The sequence below is a fragment of the Phocoena sinus genome, chromosome 14, assembly GCF_008692025.1.
Source record: "Phocoena sinus isolate mPhoSin1 chromosome 14, mPhoSin1.pri, whole genome shotgun sequence".
In the NCBI taxonomy this organism is placed as follows: domain Eukaryota; kingdom Metazoa; phylum Chordata; class Mammalia; order Artiodactyla; family Phocoenidae; genus Phocoena; species Phocoena sinus.
The window spans coordinates 80,696,716-80,716,900 of NC_045776.1; the positions used below are offsets into that span (position 1 = coordinate 80,696,716).

At 48.5% G+C, this 20,185-nt stretch overlaps 1 protein-coding gene across 3 annotated transcripts in view; it reads right to left on the reverse strand.

The window, feature by feature from the left end:
* Nucleotides 1–14,049, reverse strand: part of CUX2 (cut like homeobox 2) — a 261,309-nt gene extending 247,260 nt beyond the window's left edge. For all 3 annotated transcript variants that reach the window (XM_032603325.1, XM_032603324.1, XM_032603323.1), the window contains exon 1: nt 13,876–14,049. In XM_032603325.1, the coding sequence (XP_032459216.1) occupies nt 13,876–13,938 (63 nt within the window). In that variant the 5' untranslated portion in view covers nt 13,939–14,049. The remainder of the gene's footprint in view (nt 1–13,875) is intronic.
* Between the last annotated feature and the right edge of the window lie 6,136 nt (nt 14,050–20,185).

The window sequence follows — 20,185 nt, forward strand, 5'->3', positions numbered from 1 at the left end:
TTAGATACATGGATGGATGACTGGATGGATAGATAGATAGATGATGAATGGGTAGGTGGATGGATGAAGTCAGTAGGAATAGAAAGCAGACAGCTGGATAAATTGCTGAGTGGGTGGATAAAAATGGATAAGTGAGCAAACTTATGAATGAACAGATGAAATAATATTGGATGGATGGTAGACAGTTGGACACCCAACCCCTGCCAGACTTCCCGTGTGTGGGTGCTTGGAGATTGGACAAAACTAAAGGGTGAGAAATGTCCTATTTATTGTGTACTCCAGCCCACATTCCCAATAATCCCCCAGGTAGACATCCAACCCCTCTGCTACCCAACAGCATCCCCATATATGATGGCCAGGACATGGCTCGACAGAGCACCGGCCTATGTCCTGTGCTCTGATATCCACACCATCTTAGTCACCTCATCTTTTCATGGTCCTTACTGTTAAGCAACATTTGGTAACATGCTAGAAACCAAACCCACAACCAGAGTGCAAAGAGCTCTTCTCAGAGCATAACTCAAGTCCTGCCCCACCACCTTGCACCAGTTCTATTTCTGAGGAGAGGAACACAACACCCCTTGCCCACTGCATACCTACCACGAGAGGCCTCCAAAACACCAGCTAGCCATTTGCACAAGGGAAGCAACCACCCCCTTCCTAAGGAAGCACAGCTGCCACCTTGCTGGGGGCATCAGGTATGTCCCCATGGAAAACTTCTCCCACACACACCCCCAACCTTGAATGATACAGTCCTCAAAACACTTGTACACCCAAAGGCCTCTCAGCACTAAGACCCTCTCTGGGCAGAGACAACATATCAGATTGTCATAGAAGCTCTCTTTTTACCTATTTTCCGAACGTTCCCTCCCTTCCTTCACTGTTCCCTATCAGGCGGAACCCAGTGGGAACCAGACATACTCTGGATCCTGTTTCTCCACTGCTTTAAACCCTCAATGTCCTCTCACTTTCCTGAGAATATAACCCAACTGAATACAACCCCCTACCGTGGTCTACAGGGCCTCCCTCCCTCTCAGACTTCATCCTGTCCTCTACCTTCCCTTCCTTGACCACCCTGTCTCAGCCATACTGGCCTTCCTTCAGTTCCTAGATGCGCCAAGTGGATTCCCACCTCAGGGCCTTTGCACACACTGTTCCTGTAGCTATGAAGTCTCTTCCACCTGAACTTTGCCTGACTGGCTCCTCATTGTTCAGGTCTCAGCCTAAATGTCACCTACTCAGTAACTAGCCTGAATAAACAGGTTCCTCCTTCATCTTGATTTTAGTAGCATTCGGTCGTTTCTTTCCTCCATTCTTTCTATCTCAGTAATTACACATTAACTTATTTAGCTTACCACTCTATACCCAGCACCTGACACTGTGCTGGGCCCATAGCACATACTAGATAAATATTTGCCATTTGATGAATACATGTCAGGTTCAGAGCAAAGACTGGCCAGACTAGATTCAAGTGCTTTGTGACAATGGATGGCCCCCCTCTGGCCTCAGTTTCCTCTTCTGAAAAATGGGTAACACTAGTACCTACTGCAAAAGGTTGTTGTGAGGATGAAATGAGAGAATGGGGTACTGACAAGCCAGGAAGTAACTCCCAGCCCCGCACGGGGGGAAGGACAGAAAAGTGAGGAGACATCTGAGTCCCAGGGGCCATTCCAGAAGCAGCTGGGTCCCAAGTCTTTGCTTCCAGAAACCAGAGCGATAAGTTAAGTTCTACCATGAAAGGAAAGAGCTTATGGAGCCAAGTATGAAATGTAGAGTGTGGGTGATACAGCCACGGAAAGAGGGTTTAGCAGTTAAAAAAAAGATTTAGCAGTTAAGAAAAAATATCTAAAAAACTTTTTAATAAAGCCTACAAGTCTATCCCCTTCTTTCTTTATCAACGACACGATTTATTGATCGAGGAGGCCGTATCGACTAAATAAATCTTGATAATGACCAAGGCAGCAATCAATACCTGCTTATTATCAGCCCGGGCCGAGAATTTCATTTTGCGAACACAGGCCGAACCGCAGGGCGTGCCACACAGCTCTGGACTCCGGCGGGTAGGCCAGGGACGGATGGCTGGGTGGTGTTCATTTTCCAGGACAGGAGACAGGAATCTTTCTTGTGTTATTAATAACCTCCCACCTGCCACCCTACCCCATGCCTCTCAGGCTTGTGGGTCTGGATTCATTTCCATGAGTTGACAATGATGAGGTCTTTTAAGATATTTAAAAAAATGAAGGGGAGGGCTTCCCTGGTGGCGCAGCGGTTGAGAGTCCACCTGCCGATGCAGGGGACAAGGGTTCGTGCCCCGGGCCGGGAAGATCCCACATGCCATGGAGCGGCTGGGCCCGTGAGCCATGGCCGCTGAGCCTGTGCGTCCGGAGCCTGTACTCCGCGATGGGAGAGGCCACAGCAGTGAGAGGCCCGCGTACCGCAAAAAAAAAAAAAAACAACGAAGGGGAAAACACAAGCATAATGAATATAGGTGGGGGAACCCTGAGAGGGGAGCAGGGAGTGGGGGGACTGTCTCTGGAAGAGGCACCTCCGGCCCCTAGTGACTGAAGGTCAGGGACATGAGTGGCCAACAGACCTGCATTCTGGGTTAGAGTTCAAGCTCTGCTGCTTGCTGACAATATGGCCTTGGACTTAACCATCTGTGCCTCAGTCTGCTCAACTGTAAAGACGGGATAATAGTAGTTTTCCTGTCCTAGTGTTGTGAGAATTAAACGAGATAATATCTGTCAAGGGCTCTAAACACTGTCTACCATGCAATAAAGGTTCAAGAGGAACTGTCAGGCCTTTCTGTGCAGAGAGCTTCCTTCTGAAGCTCCAAAGCAAATGCCAGGCCTGTCCTTGCTAAAGCCAGCCAAGGGGCATTTGGAGAGGCCTGGCCTCCTACCCAGTGCCTCTCTGCAAGGATCTAGTCCACCTTGCCACTGGCTGGTGAGGACCAGGAGGTGAATAACAAACAACAATGATCCTGACAATAATAATAAAAGTAATAATAGCTGCTCGTTTCCTGGGAATGAACATATTCCAGGCCCGGTGCTAAGGACTTGCCATGCTTCCACTCATCAAACCCCCACAATGTCCCCATGAGGTAGAGGCTCCGTATGATTCCCATTTTACAGATGAGGAAACTGAGACTTAGAAAAGTCTAGTGAATCACCCAAGGCCTCCCAGTTAGGAAGCAGCAAGGCCAGGGTCCAAAGTGAGGTCTGACTACTCCAAGCCCATGCTCAAATCATTTCAGGTGCTGCCCCCAGGGCACCCGAAATTCAACAGGAATTACCTCAAACTACCTCACAGCATCACCGTCATCATCATCAGTTATTATTATTGTTGGTGGTGTTGTTAATAAAGACAATGATTAATAACAGTCACTATCTTGGAAAGGCTTACAGCATGCCCAGCCCTAGGCTGTGTCTGTATTGGTTTGTCGCTCTTTACCTCTCACAGCCTTGAAGAAAAGTACTTCCATCTCCAAACGGTTATAATAGAGAAGCTTTATGAGGGCAGGGACTTGGTCTGTTTTGTTCACTCCTGCACCCCCAACACCTCACATTGCACCTGACACATAGCAGGTGCTGAATAATTTTCATTAAATGAATGAATGAATAATCTGTCTCGACAACCCAGGGAAACTCCATTTTAGACAGGAAAACCGAGGCCCGGACAGAGTCCTTCCACCACAAAAGGAAAGGGGAGACTCCGATCCTGACCTCTTGCCTGACTGTAAACTAGGAGTCCCAGGGGATGCTGAGCAGGAAATCCCCTCAACTCTAGCGTCCAGAGACCTTGATCCCTCTTTGACGCCTGCTGGGTTGATCAGATGGGCCCATGAACAAGGCTTTGGGAGAAGAATGTCATCTGGGTCCAAAAGCGTGTTAACTGGCTATCTGTGTCCCCCATAACAGCCATCTCACCGGCTGCAGGGACCTGCTTTGAGTTGTCTGTGACTGAGGCCACCAAACCACCACTGATGGTCCACAGCCTGCCAGAAATTAATTAATGGATTTATTAATTAGGATGGGAGCCACCTCCCAGGCTGGAATTGGGGTCACCAGTTTCTAAAGCGAGACTCACAGAGCTAAAGATAAACCTTTGTTCACTGTGAGTCTGAGGCCCGTGCCCAATTCCCAATCACAGAGTGAGAGACTTTCAAGAGCTAGTGATGGGTAAAGAAGCTGGGGACCTGGGAGGAGCTGGGTCCCCCAGGACCACCCCCCAAGATGGAGTCAAGGCAGCTGCCCTCGCCTCACCCTTCCTATGGTAACCATCCACTCCATCATCCAAATATTTATTAAGAACTTACTATGTCCTTGCCCTCCCCAGGTAAAGCAGATGGTGGTAAAGAAATGGGGGGAGGCTATTTTGGAAAGACAGCTTAGGGAGGACATCTCCGAAGAGGTGATATTTAAGCAAAGGACTGAAGGGACTGAGACAGAACCAAGGAGATGTCTGGGAAAGCGTTTCCCAGACAGTGGGAACAGCAAGTGAAAAGGCCCTGAGGTTGGAATGTTTGGTGTGTTCAAGGAACAGTGAGGTGGCCAGAGTGCTTGAATAAAAAGGGGAGGAGTGGCAGGAAATGAGAGTGAGAGATAATGGAGGGATGAAAAAGGGAAGGGGGGACCTAATCACACAGTGGGCCAGGTAAGAACAGGCAACCGGGAAGAGACAACGTTGAGAGTGACACCCCCCAGGCTCCCAACAAGACATAAAAGATACCTCAACTGAGCACCTCCAGTGTATTAGGTGCCCTAGGTAGATGTCCAAACCTCATTTCATCTTTCCTGTAGGAAAGTGTAATCCTCTGAGAAGCAGACGCAAAGGGAGGATTACAAGACAGAGAGATTTATCAGGATGAATGCCTGCGCCTGCAGGAGGGAGCCAGAATGAAGGAGAGAAGGAATGAAGGGAGGGAGGGAGGGAAGAAGGAAGGGAAGTTGGTAGGTAGGTTGGCTGGTTTGTGGAAGCATCCTAGACTGCCGAGGAGTCTGGAACCTGCAATGGAGTCCTGTATGTCCCAGGAACAGGTCTGCTTTTAGTCCCTGCTAAACTCAGCTCCTGGCTGTGGCACTTGTGGGGTGATCTCCAAGAGCAGTTATCTGGTGCCACCTGCCAATCACACTCCCTATAGTCAAAGGTCTGCAAGGTGCATTCTCATGGCCGCCACTGGAAGGTACCATTATTGTATCCATCTTACAGCTGAGAAAACCAAGTCTCAGAAAGGGGAAATAACTTGCCCAAGGGCATGCAGCTAGGAAGGAGCAGAACTGGAATTTGAATCCTTACTGCCCCGTGCGTGATCACGAGATAAACAGAGGATGGTGGGGGGCATTTTGCAACAGAGCAAGAATTGGGCTTGAATACCTTATTAAAAAATAAAAGCAATACCCAAGGCTTTTATGGTGTTTGACAGTTTACTAAGTACCCACTGAGACAGATTCATTCCGGGCCACACATGTGCTAAATAATCTTATTTTATGCTTCATCCTTACTCCCAACTGACAGATGGCAAGACTGAGGATTAAGGTGGGTCCAAGAGCCACTCAGAATCTGTGACCAGCCTCACTGCCTTCCTTCAATTCCTTGCATGCACTATTTTTCCACCCACCTCAAGGTCTTAGCACACTTCCTCTGCTGGGATGCTCTTCCCTGACTTTGTCCTTGACACCTCGGCTGAAGCATCACTTATTCCAGGAAGGCTCCCCCAATGCTCAGACTCAGGCAGTTCTTTTGCCTCATACTGTCTCAGAATCAAATCCCCCTGTGTGACTACACACCCATCTGTCCAATGAGACGTGTACCCACCCCCCCATTGTCTGCAGGCTGGGTGAGAGCTGGCACTCTGTCTTCCGGTTCACTGTGATATCTCCGGTATATTATTACTACTTATAGTATTTATGCTATTTACTTATTATTATTTACACAGTTATTAGTTATAGTTATAACTTATACTGTGAGTGGTGAATATACATTTCCAGACTGAAGGACAATAGCAGTTATTATTATTAACATTATATAGCACATCTATGTCCTGGGCACGGATTTCACACTTCACGTGCATTAACTCACTTAATCCACAATCCTTAAGGAGGTGGATACTACTATTATCCCCATTTTACACAAGAGAAAACCGAGGCTCAGAAAGGTTAAGTGACTTGCCCAAGGTCACACAGCTGGTAAGTGGCAGAGCTGGGACTAGAGCCAGGCCCCGTGTCTCCAGAGTCCTCACTAAATGTCTTTGGGAATGAGAGGCTGCAGGGCTTGAGTTTGCAGCCCACGCTACACCCCTCAGATACCTGGAGCCCACAGACACGCATAATGGACAAGCACCCCAAGTAGGTGCCCCCAGCAGAGTGGCCTCTGAGTGACCACCTTACTCAGGGATACCTGCCCTCGACCTGGCTGCCCTGATGACCCCTGTGGTCCTCCTGTCTGCAGCACCCACACTCCAAACAGCTGGCTGGACAAGTCTATCGACCGTAATGGTTCCTGGGGAGCCATTTACCCCGTCCAGTTTGAGCGACAGCGGCCCAGAGAGTCTTAAGCACTGCTTGGCTCCGGGCGTCTCGGGCAGACAACCAGCTCAGGCCAAAGAGGCTGAAGGATTGATTTTTTTTTTTTCTCTCTTTCTTTCTTTTTAATGACAAATGCATATGCTGGAACTGCTGTTTCATCTGGCTGAACTGAAGGATGGCAGAGGGGGTATATAGGGAAAGGACTGGGAAGGCAGGGGCAGCCACTGGCCCACTTTGAGGGTGACTGAGCTACTGAGGAAAAGCAGAGACAGAGGGCTAATCATGTATATTCATGAAGCTTGTCAAGGGCCTTTTGTTTTTTCTGGAAATGCCGCCTCTTCTGACACTAGGCACCTGGAGAAAGGCAGCCAGTGGCCTTGACAGCTACTCTCCTCATGACCCCTACAGCTGACCTGACCCAGCACAGACCCTCAACCCAAGGCCTTGGCACCACCGTTCCCTCTGCTTGGCATGCCCTTGCCAGGTCTCCACCTCCTGCCAGGTGTGGTCAGAGCGTTTGATTTATATGGGATACTAGACATCTGAATTTCTTAGGTAACATCTCCTATGTTTTAAATGCTGACAAACGTACACAAAAGTGTTTTTAAAATATTGTACTAATCGAGACAGATACATCCATTGGCCAGACATAGCTCCCAGTCTGCAACCTCTGTGCTCAGAGCTCCCAAAATATAAACCATCACATACAATATTAGTAATATATTAATACAGTAAGCCCCCAATGGAGTAAAAGAGAAGAGAAAAAGTGCCCAGTAATCTCTAAAACAAGCTTTCAAGGCCAGCAAGTTCCGGGATCCACTGCTTATTTGGTTTTCTCACCCCTCTCTTACTCTCTAAAAATACCAACAACAATAAGAAGACACATACGGAACAGCAGTTGTGTGTCCAGCACTGTGCTAAGCACTTCCACATTTAAAGTGCTTTAATCTTTAAGAACAACCTAAAAGGTGAAGACTACTGTTAGTCCCATTTAGAGACAAGGAAATAAGGCTCAGAGAGGTTAAGTGACCCATCCAAAATCACATAGCCAGTAGATGATGGAGCCAGGATTGGAAGCCAGACAGGGGCCCTTCACCATCCTGGCTCCTCGTACTTCCCTCTTGAGGGAAAGAGTATGGAACAAGTTTCTAGAACTAAGTTTGATCTACCACAATACTCTCAACTGAAAAGTGAAACACTTTGGCCATGCCACAGCCATCACATAGACCAGTAGACCAGGCTCAGCAACTATTGCCCTAAGGCCAAATCCAGCCCACCACCTGTTTTTGTAAAGTTTTATTGGAATATAACCATTTCCATTCATTCTTATTGTCTATGGCTATTTTCATGCCATAGTAGCAGAACTGAGTGCTTGCAACAGAGACCACAAAGTCTAAAGCATGTTATTATCTGCCTCTTTACAGAAAAAGTTTGGCAACCCTGATGGCAGACCTAGATGGTTTCCTAAAGAGTCTAGAGAGATGCTACACCCTGAGAAGGTTATGAGGTCAAAACCCTCAGGGAAACACCATCCTTAGAGATGTGGAAGCACATTTACACATTAAAGGGGAAAAAGGGTAGTGGAAGCTTCTTCAGGTAATTGGGGTGAGACCAAACGAAAAGAAGGAGCCAGTCACGGGAAGATCTGGAGAAAAAGAGTCCCAGGCAGAGGGAACTGCAAGTGCAAAGTCCCTGAGGTAAGAATGTGCTTGCTGTGTTTAAGGGACAAAAAGACCATTGTGACTGGAGCAGAGTGTGCAGAAGGAGAGAGACTGGAGATGAAGCCAGAGAGATAACAGGGGGCGCAGATTACGGGAGCCTTACAACCAGGGGAAAGGAGTCTGGATTTTAAACTTTTAAGTATGACAGGAATAGATTGTTCATATCCTACAAAACGCTACAAATGATTTTTTGTGAATGGATCTGCAAGGCTTAGAAACCAAGAACTCCATCCTAGACATAATTTCTTGTCTCAAAAATTTGTTTAAACGGTCAATAGCTCCCCCTCACCGCCAGAACGGGCCCCCAGGTCGTTAGAAGACAACATGTTTAACTGGCACACAAAGTATGTCAGCATCCTTCCCCTTTACAGCAACTAGTACAGCAGACCAGATGTGCACAGCTAGGCCGTGTGATGGATTAAGAAATGGGACACTTGGAATGTTGGGTGATTCACCCAGGGGTGCTAGAGGCTGCACCTTTTAGCTCCTCTTGGGGCCCTTCCTCTCCATCTACTACCTCCATGTTCCCTGACATCTTCAATATAAGCCACTGTCATTAATAAAGAGCACCCCCAAGACAGAAAAATCAAACCAAAGACTGAACCCTGAATTCCTAAGCCAGGAACAAAGGTAGGCCACCACCTCAGTCCCCTTCCCATGCTCAACCTCTGCCAGACCCAGTCTCTGAATTAGATACCTGGAAGCCACCAGAAATTCAGCCCTTTCAGAAAGCAACAGAGAAAACCACAGTTCCTGGACAGCCATGTCCACCATCATCCAGGACCAAATTTAGCACCAGCCAAGGTGCTCACGTTTTAAATCCCATCTGATGGAAGAAAGGTTACCACAACAGAATGTCAAGTTCGAAGACAGAATCCACCTTTTAACAGAAGAGTTTTTTTAAAAAAGAAGGAGAAAGAAAGAAAAAGGAAGGAAAAAAAAGAAAAAGCACCATCACCATCAGAAAACCTGTTCCCTCTGGTCAAAATAACACCGTGCTCATCTGAAATAACCCACTGAGACGCTTATTTGCTTCTTTAGGCTTGTCCGTGGTTTCTCGATTTTCTACAGTGAATTCAGGTATTAATAAAAGAAACTTCGAGACCTCCAACAGCAAAAGCGGTCAGGGATGAGACGCTGCTCGTTTTTCTTCCAGCACTCAAAGAGAGAGCCCATCTTCGGGAAGCAATTTCTGTCGAGTTGAGAATCCAGAATTTTGGGATGCCCAGAAAAGACTGCTGGGTTCTTTAAATAAATTCTCAACACCTGTTTCTAGCTCCTGCAAAAAAGGCCCACAGGGTGTGGCTTCCAATGAATTGGAGAGGCAGATGGAATAGGGTCACCCACTGGCTGGACTTGGAAGGGTCCAGGGGCTGACCGATGGTTTGGTCGTCGTGTTCACAGAGCTGCTGCTAGAAATCTCCCCTCACACCCTCTGCCTCCCAGCTCTCCCTTTCCTCCCCCTCCAACCTCCCACAGCCCTTGCCCAATGCCAGCCATCACATGGGCCTGGGCCTGGGCCACGCCAAGCCTGGTCTGCTCGTGCTCCCCACCCCGGCAGCAATTCTATTACAGCAAAGTTTCCAAAGTTAGGATTCCGCCAACAGGGCTGATAGCTTATTTACTGCTGTCATCTAAAGAAAGAGGAATTTTGACACATTGTTAAATGATAGCACATTTAGATAAGTCAAGCTGTCAGAGGCTCTAATGGATGTCTAAACTCTCTGTGGCTGATATGTAAAACTTATGCACTTCAGAATATCATAAGGTTATAATATTTTAATCACATCCACGCTCTTTTCTAAACTTTGAGCAGGGAAAAACATTCCATCAAGTCCCATCTCCCAGGCGCCAAGAAACTGAGCCTTCCCAGAAGTTTCTCCAAACTCCTTACAAAAAGTCCAGCTTCTCTCACTCGACCCGTCAGTCTTCCTCCCTAAATGTTCACACCCCAAGCGGAATTCGTACTGTATGATCCCTCCACCCAACCTCTTTCCTCCCAAGAAACGTAGATGTGCATTTGGACTGGGCACCAACTCTTGTTAACCCTCTTCGAAGACAAAAAAAAGATATCACAGGAGACTGGACCCAGAGCATCATAAAAAAAGTGGCAAAGTGAAGCAGAAAAAGAAAATCACAAAGGTATGAATCCAGTTATGACGATTATACACAGAAAAGCCATAAAAAATACTGCATTAGTAATGTTCACCATAAAGCAATCTTATAACCAAATGAAATATGCCTAGCATCAACTCTGAGATAGAATTTTTTTTTCTTCTCGTTTCCTGGACTGCTAGCAGCAGAAGAAAAAAAAAAGAACAAGCAGAGAAAGGGGGAAGCAGTTTCAGGGATCCTGGAGTAGGGTACCAAATGTCACAGCATCTTTACCATCATCAGCCCTCAAGTCATTAAGACTGCTGACTGACCTCCATCCTAGGAAAACAGCCCCGCTGTGTCCAGAGATGGCACTGGAAGAAATAATAACCGGACTGCTTCTATATTTGAAAAATGTATACTTCCGGAGGGCTGTGCGCAGGCCGGTACAAGGTCACCTTTCTTGCCAGGATCAGGGTGGCGTCAGCAGCATGGTCTGGCCTGGGGACACAGGCCTCCTTTGCTGCCTCGGCCACTTTAACACTCAGCAACTAGGCTGCGTGAAACCACTGAATTGAAGCCACACACCTCACACTCATAAGCAGCTAGGCCACGTGAAGAGTGGGCCCAAAGCTCTTGGTCTGCACAGGGCCTGGGGTGGGGACCCACCTTTCCTACCCAGATCTTGGAACGAGCCGGCTGAAGTTTTCCTTTCTGGCTATCTCCCAGAGGAGAGGAAAGTGGGAAGGGAAAAAAATGAAAACAAAAGTATGGCACAGGAGTCATTAGCATTATGCACAAGAGATGATCCCAGGCAAAAGTGCTTAGGCTCATAATCTGTTTCCGACAAAATGCCATCAGTGAGAATACGGGGGGTTGCGGGGGGAGGTGTCGGCCTACCGGGCAGGGGAACAACTGAACATTTCAGGACAAGGGTGGGGATCACAGCAGATGTGAGGGCCTCAATGTTTACACTCGGCCACCGCTGCCACATTTACCTCTCTGCTCTCTAAAAGTGTGCAGCTTTTCAAACTCCCACAGGGACCCCCCCACACACTTAATATCCATGTAAATGAGCTTAACCCCTTCCCCAGAGCCTTCTCCTTTCGTGCCAGACACACCAGCCATTGTCTTAATGAACACACCCACCCCTCCCGCACCCTATGTATACACCCTGTGCAGGGAGACGTCTTGGCCCTGTATCCCCATCACCTGAACGAGGCTCTCCACCATCCCCACCTTCATCCTTTCCAGTTCAAATTTGCTTTTCCACCTCAGCATCTTCTAAAACCCTAACAAAGGGTTCTCAGATCAATGACAGTCCAACTGGAATCAAGATTTGGGTGACCCCAACAGCTCCACAAAAGACCCCTGAGCCCGAGAAGGAAAAGAGTGAGGTTCAACACCCCCTCCACTCCAGCTCAGAAATCAGCGCCCTGGGAGCCGCACCCACCCCTCAGCATCCAGCCCCAGGTCTCACTCTACCTCCCGGTTGCAGCCCAAGCTCCCCGGATTGAAAACGAGTTATCTAATGAAAATTGTGTTAACTGACATTCTGGCCAACCGGGAGCAAATACCAGCGCTGCAAATCTCACCGCGGAAATTTTCTCCAGCCCAGAATAACAATAGGACCCTGCAAAGGGCTTTCACCAGCCCTTCTGGTTCCTCTTCTCTCATCTGCCACGTTCTTGTCATTCCTTATGTTACAGAACATCAATCATAAATAAAGACGCTGTCCCCCAGCCGTGCCCGGGTCTCATTTACAAACATTAGCAGGGAATACAATTACCATTGGCCTTCGTGCCAAGCCCAATGTGGCTGCCCAACTCTCTCTCTCCCGTTCGCTCCCTCTCTCCCTCTCTCTCTCTCCCCCCATCCCCCACTCTTCCAGAAAGGCCACTTTAGCATCATTTAAACCAGCAAGCACAGCTCACAGCCCTGCCCGCCTCAGCTGGCCACCAAACTGTAGCCCCAACTCGAGTGACGACCTGGAATTGCAAGGCACTTGCAGTTATTAACTGCATGCCTGAGTGCCCCGATTTTCTCTCCAGCTCAATGGCTTTGAGGGAGGGGGCCTGCAGGGAGTGAGGAGTTAGGAAGGAGGGGGGTTGGGAAGCCACCAGGAGGAAGGGGGTACTGTAACTACTTATCAGAAGAAACTTGACGAGATTTGCAGGCGGATTAAAAAACAAAAACAAAAAAAAAAGTGGGTCCCTTTTTATCTCCAGACTGACGCTCTCCGTTCTTCTGAGAATGTCAAGGCCAAGGCAGGATGCTTTAATCGCCCGTTATCAGCACCACTTCCCTGCCCCTTGTTCCCACCGCACCTTGGTGAGACTCCTGAGTTTGGGGGGCTTGTCTGGAGCGTCCTGGGGCACCTGGGAAAGGACAGAGGCTAGCGCTGTGCCTCCAGCGCGCAGCTCTGAGATTCCACTCCCCAGCTCGGCCTCCTATTGGGTCAGCAGAGAATACCCCCAAATCTGGAGGAGACAGACTCCCAGAAAAAGGTGGAATGGGGATAAAGTGCCGGAGTTTGGGAGGAAGTCACCCTAGGGAGGAAGAAGGAAAGAAGAGAGAGAAAGAAAGAAGAGGCTGGAGAAAGGAGAAAAGAGAGGAGTGTCGGGGAGGAAAAGCAGGAGGTAGAAGACAGCGAGGGAATTTCCCATTTAAAAGTTCCTGTGGGCCCGAGAGCCTGGAGTCACCTGCTCTGCTCCGCTCCCGGTTCTCCAAGGCCCCCGAGGCAGGAGCGCAAACTTGCGCGCGCCCCGGGCCCATCTCCACCGCCCGTCCCCATCTAGACTTGGAAAGAGGTCGGAAGCGGGAATAAGACAAGAAGCAAAGACGAACCCCTAGAACCCGGCCCAAGGAGAGGTCTGCCGGTGTAGGCGGCCAGTCCAGCGATGGTGGCTGTAGCGGCTGCGGCGGCAGCAGCGGCCCCCGGGTGGCTGCGCGTCCGGGCTGCGCAGCCAGGCGGGCGGTGGAGGTGCCGGCGGGCGACGGGGCGCGGAGCCGCCTCCTCGCCAACCCCGGATGCCTCCCCCCTCTCCTCCTCCTCCTCCTCCCAGCCCGTCAGCTCCCTCCCTCCCTCGCCCGAACCCAAGCCGGGCGCGGACAGGCACTGGGCGCGCTCCGCGGCCTCCCCGGGCGCCGCGAAGTTGGGAGGCGCGCAAAGTGCGGCGCAAGGGGGGTTGCCGGTGGTCCCGCCAGCAGCCCCCTGCCTGGGACCGCAGACCCTGCCTTCCCCGTGCCTCACTCCGCCGCTCGCCCGCCGCCTCGCTCCCCGGGCCGTGGGCTCGCTAGCGCTTCTCCATGGTCGCGGCGGCTAATCGATGATTGAACCGAACAAAGAGCAGCGGCGAGATCAATTCCTAATACCTATCGATGGGCAGCGGGCAGTCGAGCCCCGGCGAGCCCCAGCAGCCGCCGCCCGCCTCCCTGGGGCGCCCGACCGCCCTCCCGGGTACCTCCCCAGTGCGCCCAGGGCGCGCCCGAGGGTTCCCCATGGCCGCGCGGCCAGTGCTGCCCGCACTAACCTGGAGTCGCCGTAGATCAAATCGCTTCCAATATTGAAACATCGATCCCACATTGGCGGCCATCTTGGGGGCTATTCGAGACGCACACACACAAGAGTTTGGCTTTTCTCAATGGCTGCACTCAATATCCGGGCTGGACTCCCCCCAGCCCCGGGGCCGCCGCCGGCCGCCCGGGCCCAGCGCGCCGCCGCTCGGGGCCCCTCGGGCGCCCCACGGCCTCCTGCCACCCGCAGCCCCTCGGCGCCGCCGCGCCGCCGCCGCTGCCGGGCCCGGGAGCCGTGCGCCCCCCCGACCCCCGGAGGGCGCGGGAGGAGCGCGCGGGGCGGGGAGCTCGGTGCCCGCCGGGGGGAGGCGGCCGCGGATGGGATGGGAAGGGACGGGGGGGGGAGGCAGCCTCTCCAAGAGGCGCTGGCGCCGCCGCTGCCTTGCCTGCAGCCGGCTCCCGGGCCCGCGGAGCGCTCGCTGCATCTCCCCCCCAAGTCCGGGGTCGGTGTGCCGCGCGATTGCACTTGACTTTGGCTTTTTGCAAACTTATCAATACAGACGTAACGTGCTGATCAATGCAAAGGGAAGTTTGGGGGGGGGGCAGCAGGAGGCCGGCGCGTGGGGCGCCTACCCCCGCCTAGCACCTGTCTATCCCCCATTCCCGGCATTGCATACTTAAAAAAAAAGTTAATAGTTTGCAATGCGTTTTTTTTCTTTTGCAATCGGAGCACACACAACACGTGCCTCGGGCTGCCGCCGCTCCTCTGCCAGCTAAGCTTCGCATCCAAGGGTAGCAGCCCGCAGCTCGAGCTGTGTAGACTCGCCGGCCGGCGGGCTTATGGGAGCCGGCCAGAGGGCGGGTGGTAGCTGCCCGGGGGCGCCACTGAGTTGTGGGAAATGTCACCACTGCCGCGCGCAGTTTCCACGCTATGATACTGTTAGGATTATTACTACAGAGCGGTGTCTTGGCCATAGCACTGGGTTTTTTCCTGGGGTCCTCTGCAATAGGGATTCTTGTTATTGTTATTATTTTCGGGAGCCTTTAGTCCAATTACATGGGCTCCTCACAACTTTAGAATGGGAGGCCGTTTATTGTTATGATTATTAAAGAGGGTTACCGAACCTCTTGAGCCCTTTTCCACGCAGTGGGTTGGCTTTTACTGTTATGATATGTTGAGGGGGCCCTAGCCCAGCTCTGGATCATTAACAACTACAGAGGGTTCTGCTATCATTACCATCATTATTCAGGGGTCCTTAGCCTAGCTGGGGACCCCAGGTCCTTTGCAGTACGGGCCTCCTTTATTATGACTGTCTTTAGCCCAGCTAGAGGGAAATTCTGGTCTTTTGCAAATTCTCGGACGCTGGACAATAGAGGTGACTAGATTTCTTTTACATTATCCCTCTTTTTGCCTCTGTGCAAGTGAGAGGTCCCCAGTCTCTTCCCAACGTCCTACCCACCCCCCACTCCAGGAGGAACTCAGACCTCCCAACCCCCTCCATAACTAACACTTCTCCTGACCCTGGGGTCACTCTCCCTCTCTGGCATGTCCCCCTGCCAAATCCCACCCCAAAAGGGGGCATTTCCCCCCTTTTTCTCTGGGCAAAAGATATGCTTTTATAGACAGCAATCGGAAATTATATTCTCTTTTTATGACCCAGCTTGGACTTCTGACATCACTCTTGGTCTGGGACAATAGATCAATACAGAGGGTTATAAAAAAGATAAAGTTTAGAAGAGTTGTAAAGAAGAAAGAATCGTGATGGATATTTTTGATGATTTTCCAATATCTGTGTCTTGGGACACGTGCTTCAAGGCAATTAAAGTTTTTAATGTAATGTAAATAATTGTTTCATAAATGCTTCAGAAGAAGGTGTGATCTTTCTGAGCAATCACTCGAGCTGTTTAAAAAACATAATGTGATTTAAACAAGGATACAGTATTTCTGTTACCATCCCCATACATCTTCCATGAGGCCTGGGTAAATATATTAATGCACAAGTTGAAAGACTCATAAGGCCCAAAGTACAGCATTCACCAAGATGTAATGAATTAGGCCTAGTTAGCAATTCCGAGTGGCCTGTTTCCTTGCCAGATTAAATTGCACGTGATATGTGGTGTATCTGAGCTCTCGATAACTTCACGTTTAAATTACAGTTCTCATTCTGCAAAATGAATTTAGGGAAATTTCATAACTATTGCATGGCAATTTTTTTTAATGGCCACATTTTCTCCTGAGCATCTGTAAAGCTTGCAGCTTCTTGTCTTTGAGTCTGTTTTTTTAAAGACCTGTAGTAGAAAATCTGGAGCGAGTGTGAAACCTTTCAAAGCAATTTTTAACAAATCAAGGTTTTGATGCAAGATTATTTTAAATTTATGTCTGACTTTGCAGTCATGGAACAAATTGACATCATGTACCTCCTGATATGATGTATGGAGAAGGACACAACACCACTTCTGTGGTATTCCTGCCAAAAGTGCATAATTTGAATCTAATTGTGAAGTGATATCAGACAAACCCAAATGGAGGGGTAATTCTAGAAGTAAACAGCCTGTTCTCTTCAAAAATGTCAGTGTCACATGAAACACACAGAAAGACTGAGGAACTATTCCAGATTAAAGAAAGCAAAAGAGGGGACTTCCCTGGTGGCACAGTGGATAAGAACCTGCCTGCCAATGCTAGGGGACACGGGTTCGATCCCTAGTCCGGGAAGATCCCACATGCCGCAGAGCAACTAAGCCCACGTGCCACAACTACTGAGCATGTGCGCCAGGCTCTACAACAAGAGAAGGCACCGCAAGGAGAAGCCTGCGCACCACAATGAAGAGTAGCCCATGCTCTCCACAACTAGAGAAAGCCCGCGCAGCAACGAAGACCCAACGCAGACAAAAACTTCTAAAAATTTAAAAAATTTAAAGAAAAAGAAAGAAGAGACTTGACAAGCGATTAAAACATATGATCCAGCATTTTCTTTTACTAGAAAGTGCATTAATTGGAGCCAATGGCAAATTTAGAATAAATCAACAGATTAGATAATGGTATTGTATCATGTTAGTTTCCTGGTTTTAATCATTGTACTGTGGGTATATAACAACATATCCTCATTTTCAGAGAGAACATTGAAGTATTTAGGGGTAAAGGGAAAGCCACCATGTCTGCAACTAGCTCTCAAACAGTACAGACAGAAGTAATATGCATCTATTTATTTATCTAAATCTATCTACACAGAAAGAATGATATAGCAAATAATGCAAAATAACATTTGAGGACTCTAGAGGAAGGGTACACAGAAATTCTTTGTACTCTCCTTGCAACATTTCTGGGAATCTGAAATTATGTGAAAAGAAGAAGTTAAAAGAAAAATAATAAATTAAATTTATGCCTGACTTTGTCTCAGCTGTTAGGGACTACTGGACTTCCAAATAAAAATTCTGCATGGAACTTTTGTACTTTCCTGACTGACGTAGGCTGCACCTTTGACCGAGCAGGAAATTGCCACAGCAAACATGCTTACTGAGGAGCAGCGAGAAAATCCAATAATTCAGATTGTTTTAAGTCTGTGATATTTTTAAATGACTTAATACAGTAGGTCTCTGAAGAATTCTGACAATCTTAATGGTAAAAACTTGCAGTCCCACTGAGGAATGGGTTGCTACATAAATACTGAATGATCATGTCTTTCTGTCTGGGCTGAAACATATTAGCTTTGCTTAGTGGCTTATTGCTTTATTCAAAAAATAAATTTCAGCCATCTCTCCCCACCATATTCCAAGCACATCGTGCGCCTGTGCCTTATTAGACGTGGGGGCTTATGTTCCAACGGCATCTGTTACCATCTCAGGCTCAGCGATAATGAATTAAGCAGTTAAGTGTTTACCCCCTGAACGGAGTTAGCTGAGGGAATGATATTATTATGGGTGGTCCTTAATGAAAGACCAAGAAACCAGGAAACTCAGACTTTTTCAGCAAACAATCAGCCTTGGATTTGGGAACTAAAGTACTAGAATATTAAATATGTTTGAGAAAAGCTGTTTTGCATGTTCTTAGCACATTCTCCCTGCCACAAACACACATGTACGCAGATATACAAAAACTTAAGCAGGGGGCTTCCCTGGTGGCGCAGTGGTTGGGAGTCCGCCTGCCGATGCAGGGGACACGGGTTCGTATCCCGATCCGGGAAGATCCCACATGCCGCGGAGCGGCTGGGCCTGTGAGCCATGGCCACTGAGCCTGCGCGTCCGGAGCCTGTGCTCCGCAACGGGAGAGGCCACAACAGTGAGAGGCCCATATACCGCAAAAAAAAAAAAAAAAAAAAAAAAAAAAAAAAAAAAAAACTTAAGCAGGTTCCTGGTTGATTCCTGATTGTCAAAGACCCACACATCAAGGTAAGTATTTCAAAAATTACAATGGCAAAGAAGACACCCTCTTCTCACCCCAGAGAAAGCAGAGGGTGGCTTGGGGCAGCCCATCCTGAAAGCACAAGCAGACCAAGAGCCAGATCCTTTAGGAAATTCAAAAACTGTGCAAGAATCTCAGGGAAGATAATGGCAGGTCCTTAGCCACGAACATAATGATATGCAAAATCTCCAGCATCAAAGCTGAAACAAAAGAAAATGTCCTTCAGTAGCTCTGCACTGCCCACCGCAGCTGTCAGGCAGGAAGAAAGACAAGTAGACACTCCAAATTCATCTGGAAGTTTTCTAGCCCTGGGAGAGGAGAAAGGGATATGGGAGTGTCTGGCTGACACCTGCAGGGGTGTGTCCCTGGAAGCTGGCCCATGGTTAGGTCGCAGATCCAGAGGCTTAAGTGACTGGCAACAGAACCAAGCCAGCAGTTCCTTACGTGCAAAACACTTGACACAATGCTGTCAACCACTACCATTATTAAGCACCTACTGTCTGTTGGACGCTTTATAAAGAAATCATTAGCATAACATAGTGCTTAGGATTGCTACTCTTGGAGGCAGACTGTCTAGATGTGAATTCCAGCTAGTCACTTACAAGCTCTGTGACCTTGAGAAAGTTAGTTTACCTTTCTGTGCCTCGTTTTCCTTGTATGTACAACAGTGCTAATAACTGTACAAAGTGATAAAGATTAAATGAGTTAGTCTATCTAGAGCATTATGTAAATGTGCTGTATCTAGTAGCTATCATTATTATTGGTCTCACAATAAACAGGACAGAGATTTGCATTCCCATATTGCAGATGGAAAGAATGAGGCCCTGAGAGAGGAAGTGGCTGGCTCATGGTCACATGGTTGTGAAGGTGGCAGAACCAGCACTAATACCTGGGTTTACTCACATCAAGCCTAGGACTCTTTGCATTTGAGCCTCCCATGCCTCTCATGGGAAGAATGAGTGGAAAAGGAGATGCCCAGAAAGCAAGGGCTGTAGCCTTAACTATGTGCCAACTCTCAATTACCAATTAAACTGGAGAGGAACAACGCAAGAGGGACGGGGTCCCTTGGCCTGATTCCCCTCCCATGTTAGAGACTAATTAAACAAATGATAGTATATTCATACTGTGCTGATTATTCTCCTTTTGTTCCCTTTCCTCACACTCTCCCCATCCCCTGCCCAATGTCCCAGGAATCTGACCTTTATGGACTACATCTCCCAGGCTTCCTTGCTCTCTGGCTTCCAGCTGGGTTTGGACAATGGGAGGCCCTGGTAAGAGATAAGAAGGCAGGGGGAGAGAAAGGTTGGGATATTTAGTCCTGGCAGTGGCTGGGTCCTTCTACAGCCACAGCCCTTGTCAAGCTGTCCTTCTGCTCTCACTGGGCCCCAGTAACTTCTCCCTCCTCACATCTCTTCAGATCTGGGGTGTTAATGGCTTCCCTCTCTTGCTAGCATCTGGATGCCTTAACATTCCCCAGCACACACCGCTGTAAATAGTCTTATTTTTTAAATTCCAGCTGATTTTTTTTTTTTTTTTTTTTTTGCTGGGACCCTGACCAATACACCTACCAGAGAATATTATTCAATTATTAAGAAAGATGAGGGATGTGTATACGTGTTGAGGTGAAGAGATGTCTAGGATATATGGTAAAGTGAACATAAGCAGGTTATACAACAGTATTATAAATAATTCCATCTTTGCTTAAAATATGTTGCTTAGAAAAAATTTAAGGAAAACTAGACATCAATTGGTTAACAGTTGAGGAAAATGGTTTTAGAGGTCTCATAATTTCCACACCATCATCTTAATTTCTTTTATGACTACGAATTACTTTTATCATCAGGAATCTTAATTCAGTTGGGGTGGAGGGGATCTGTTTTTTCCTGAGCCCCTGATTGATACACATACCACAATATCACATCCATTTG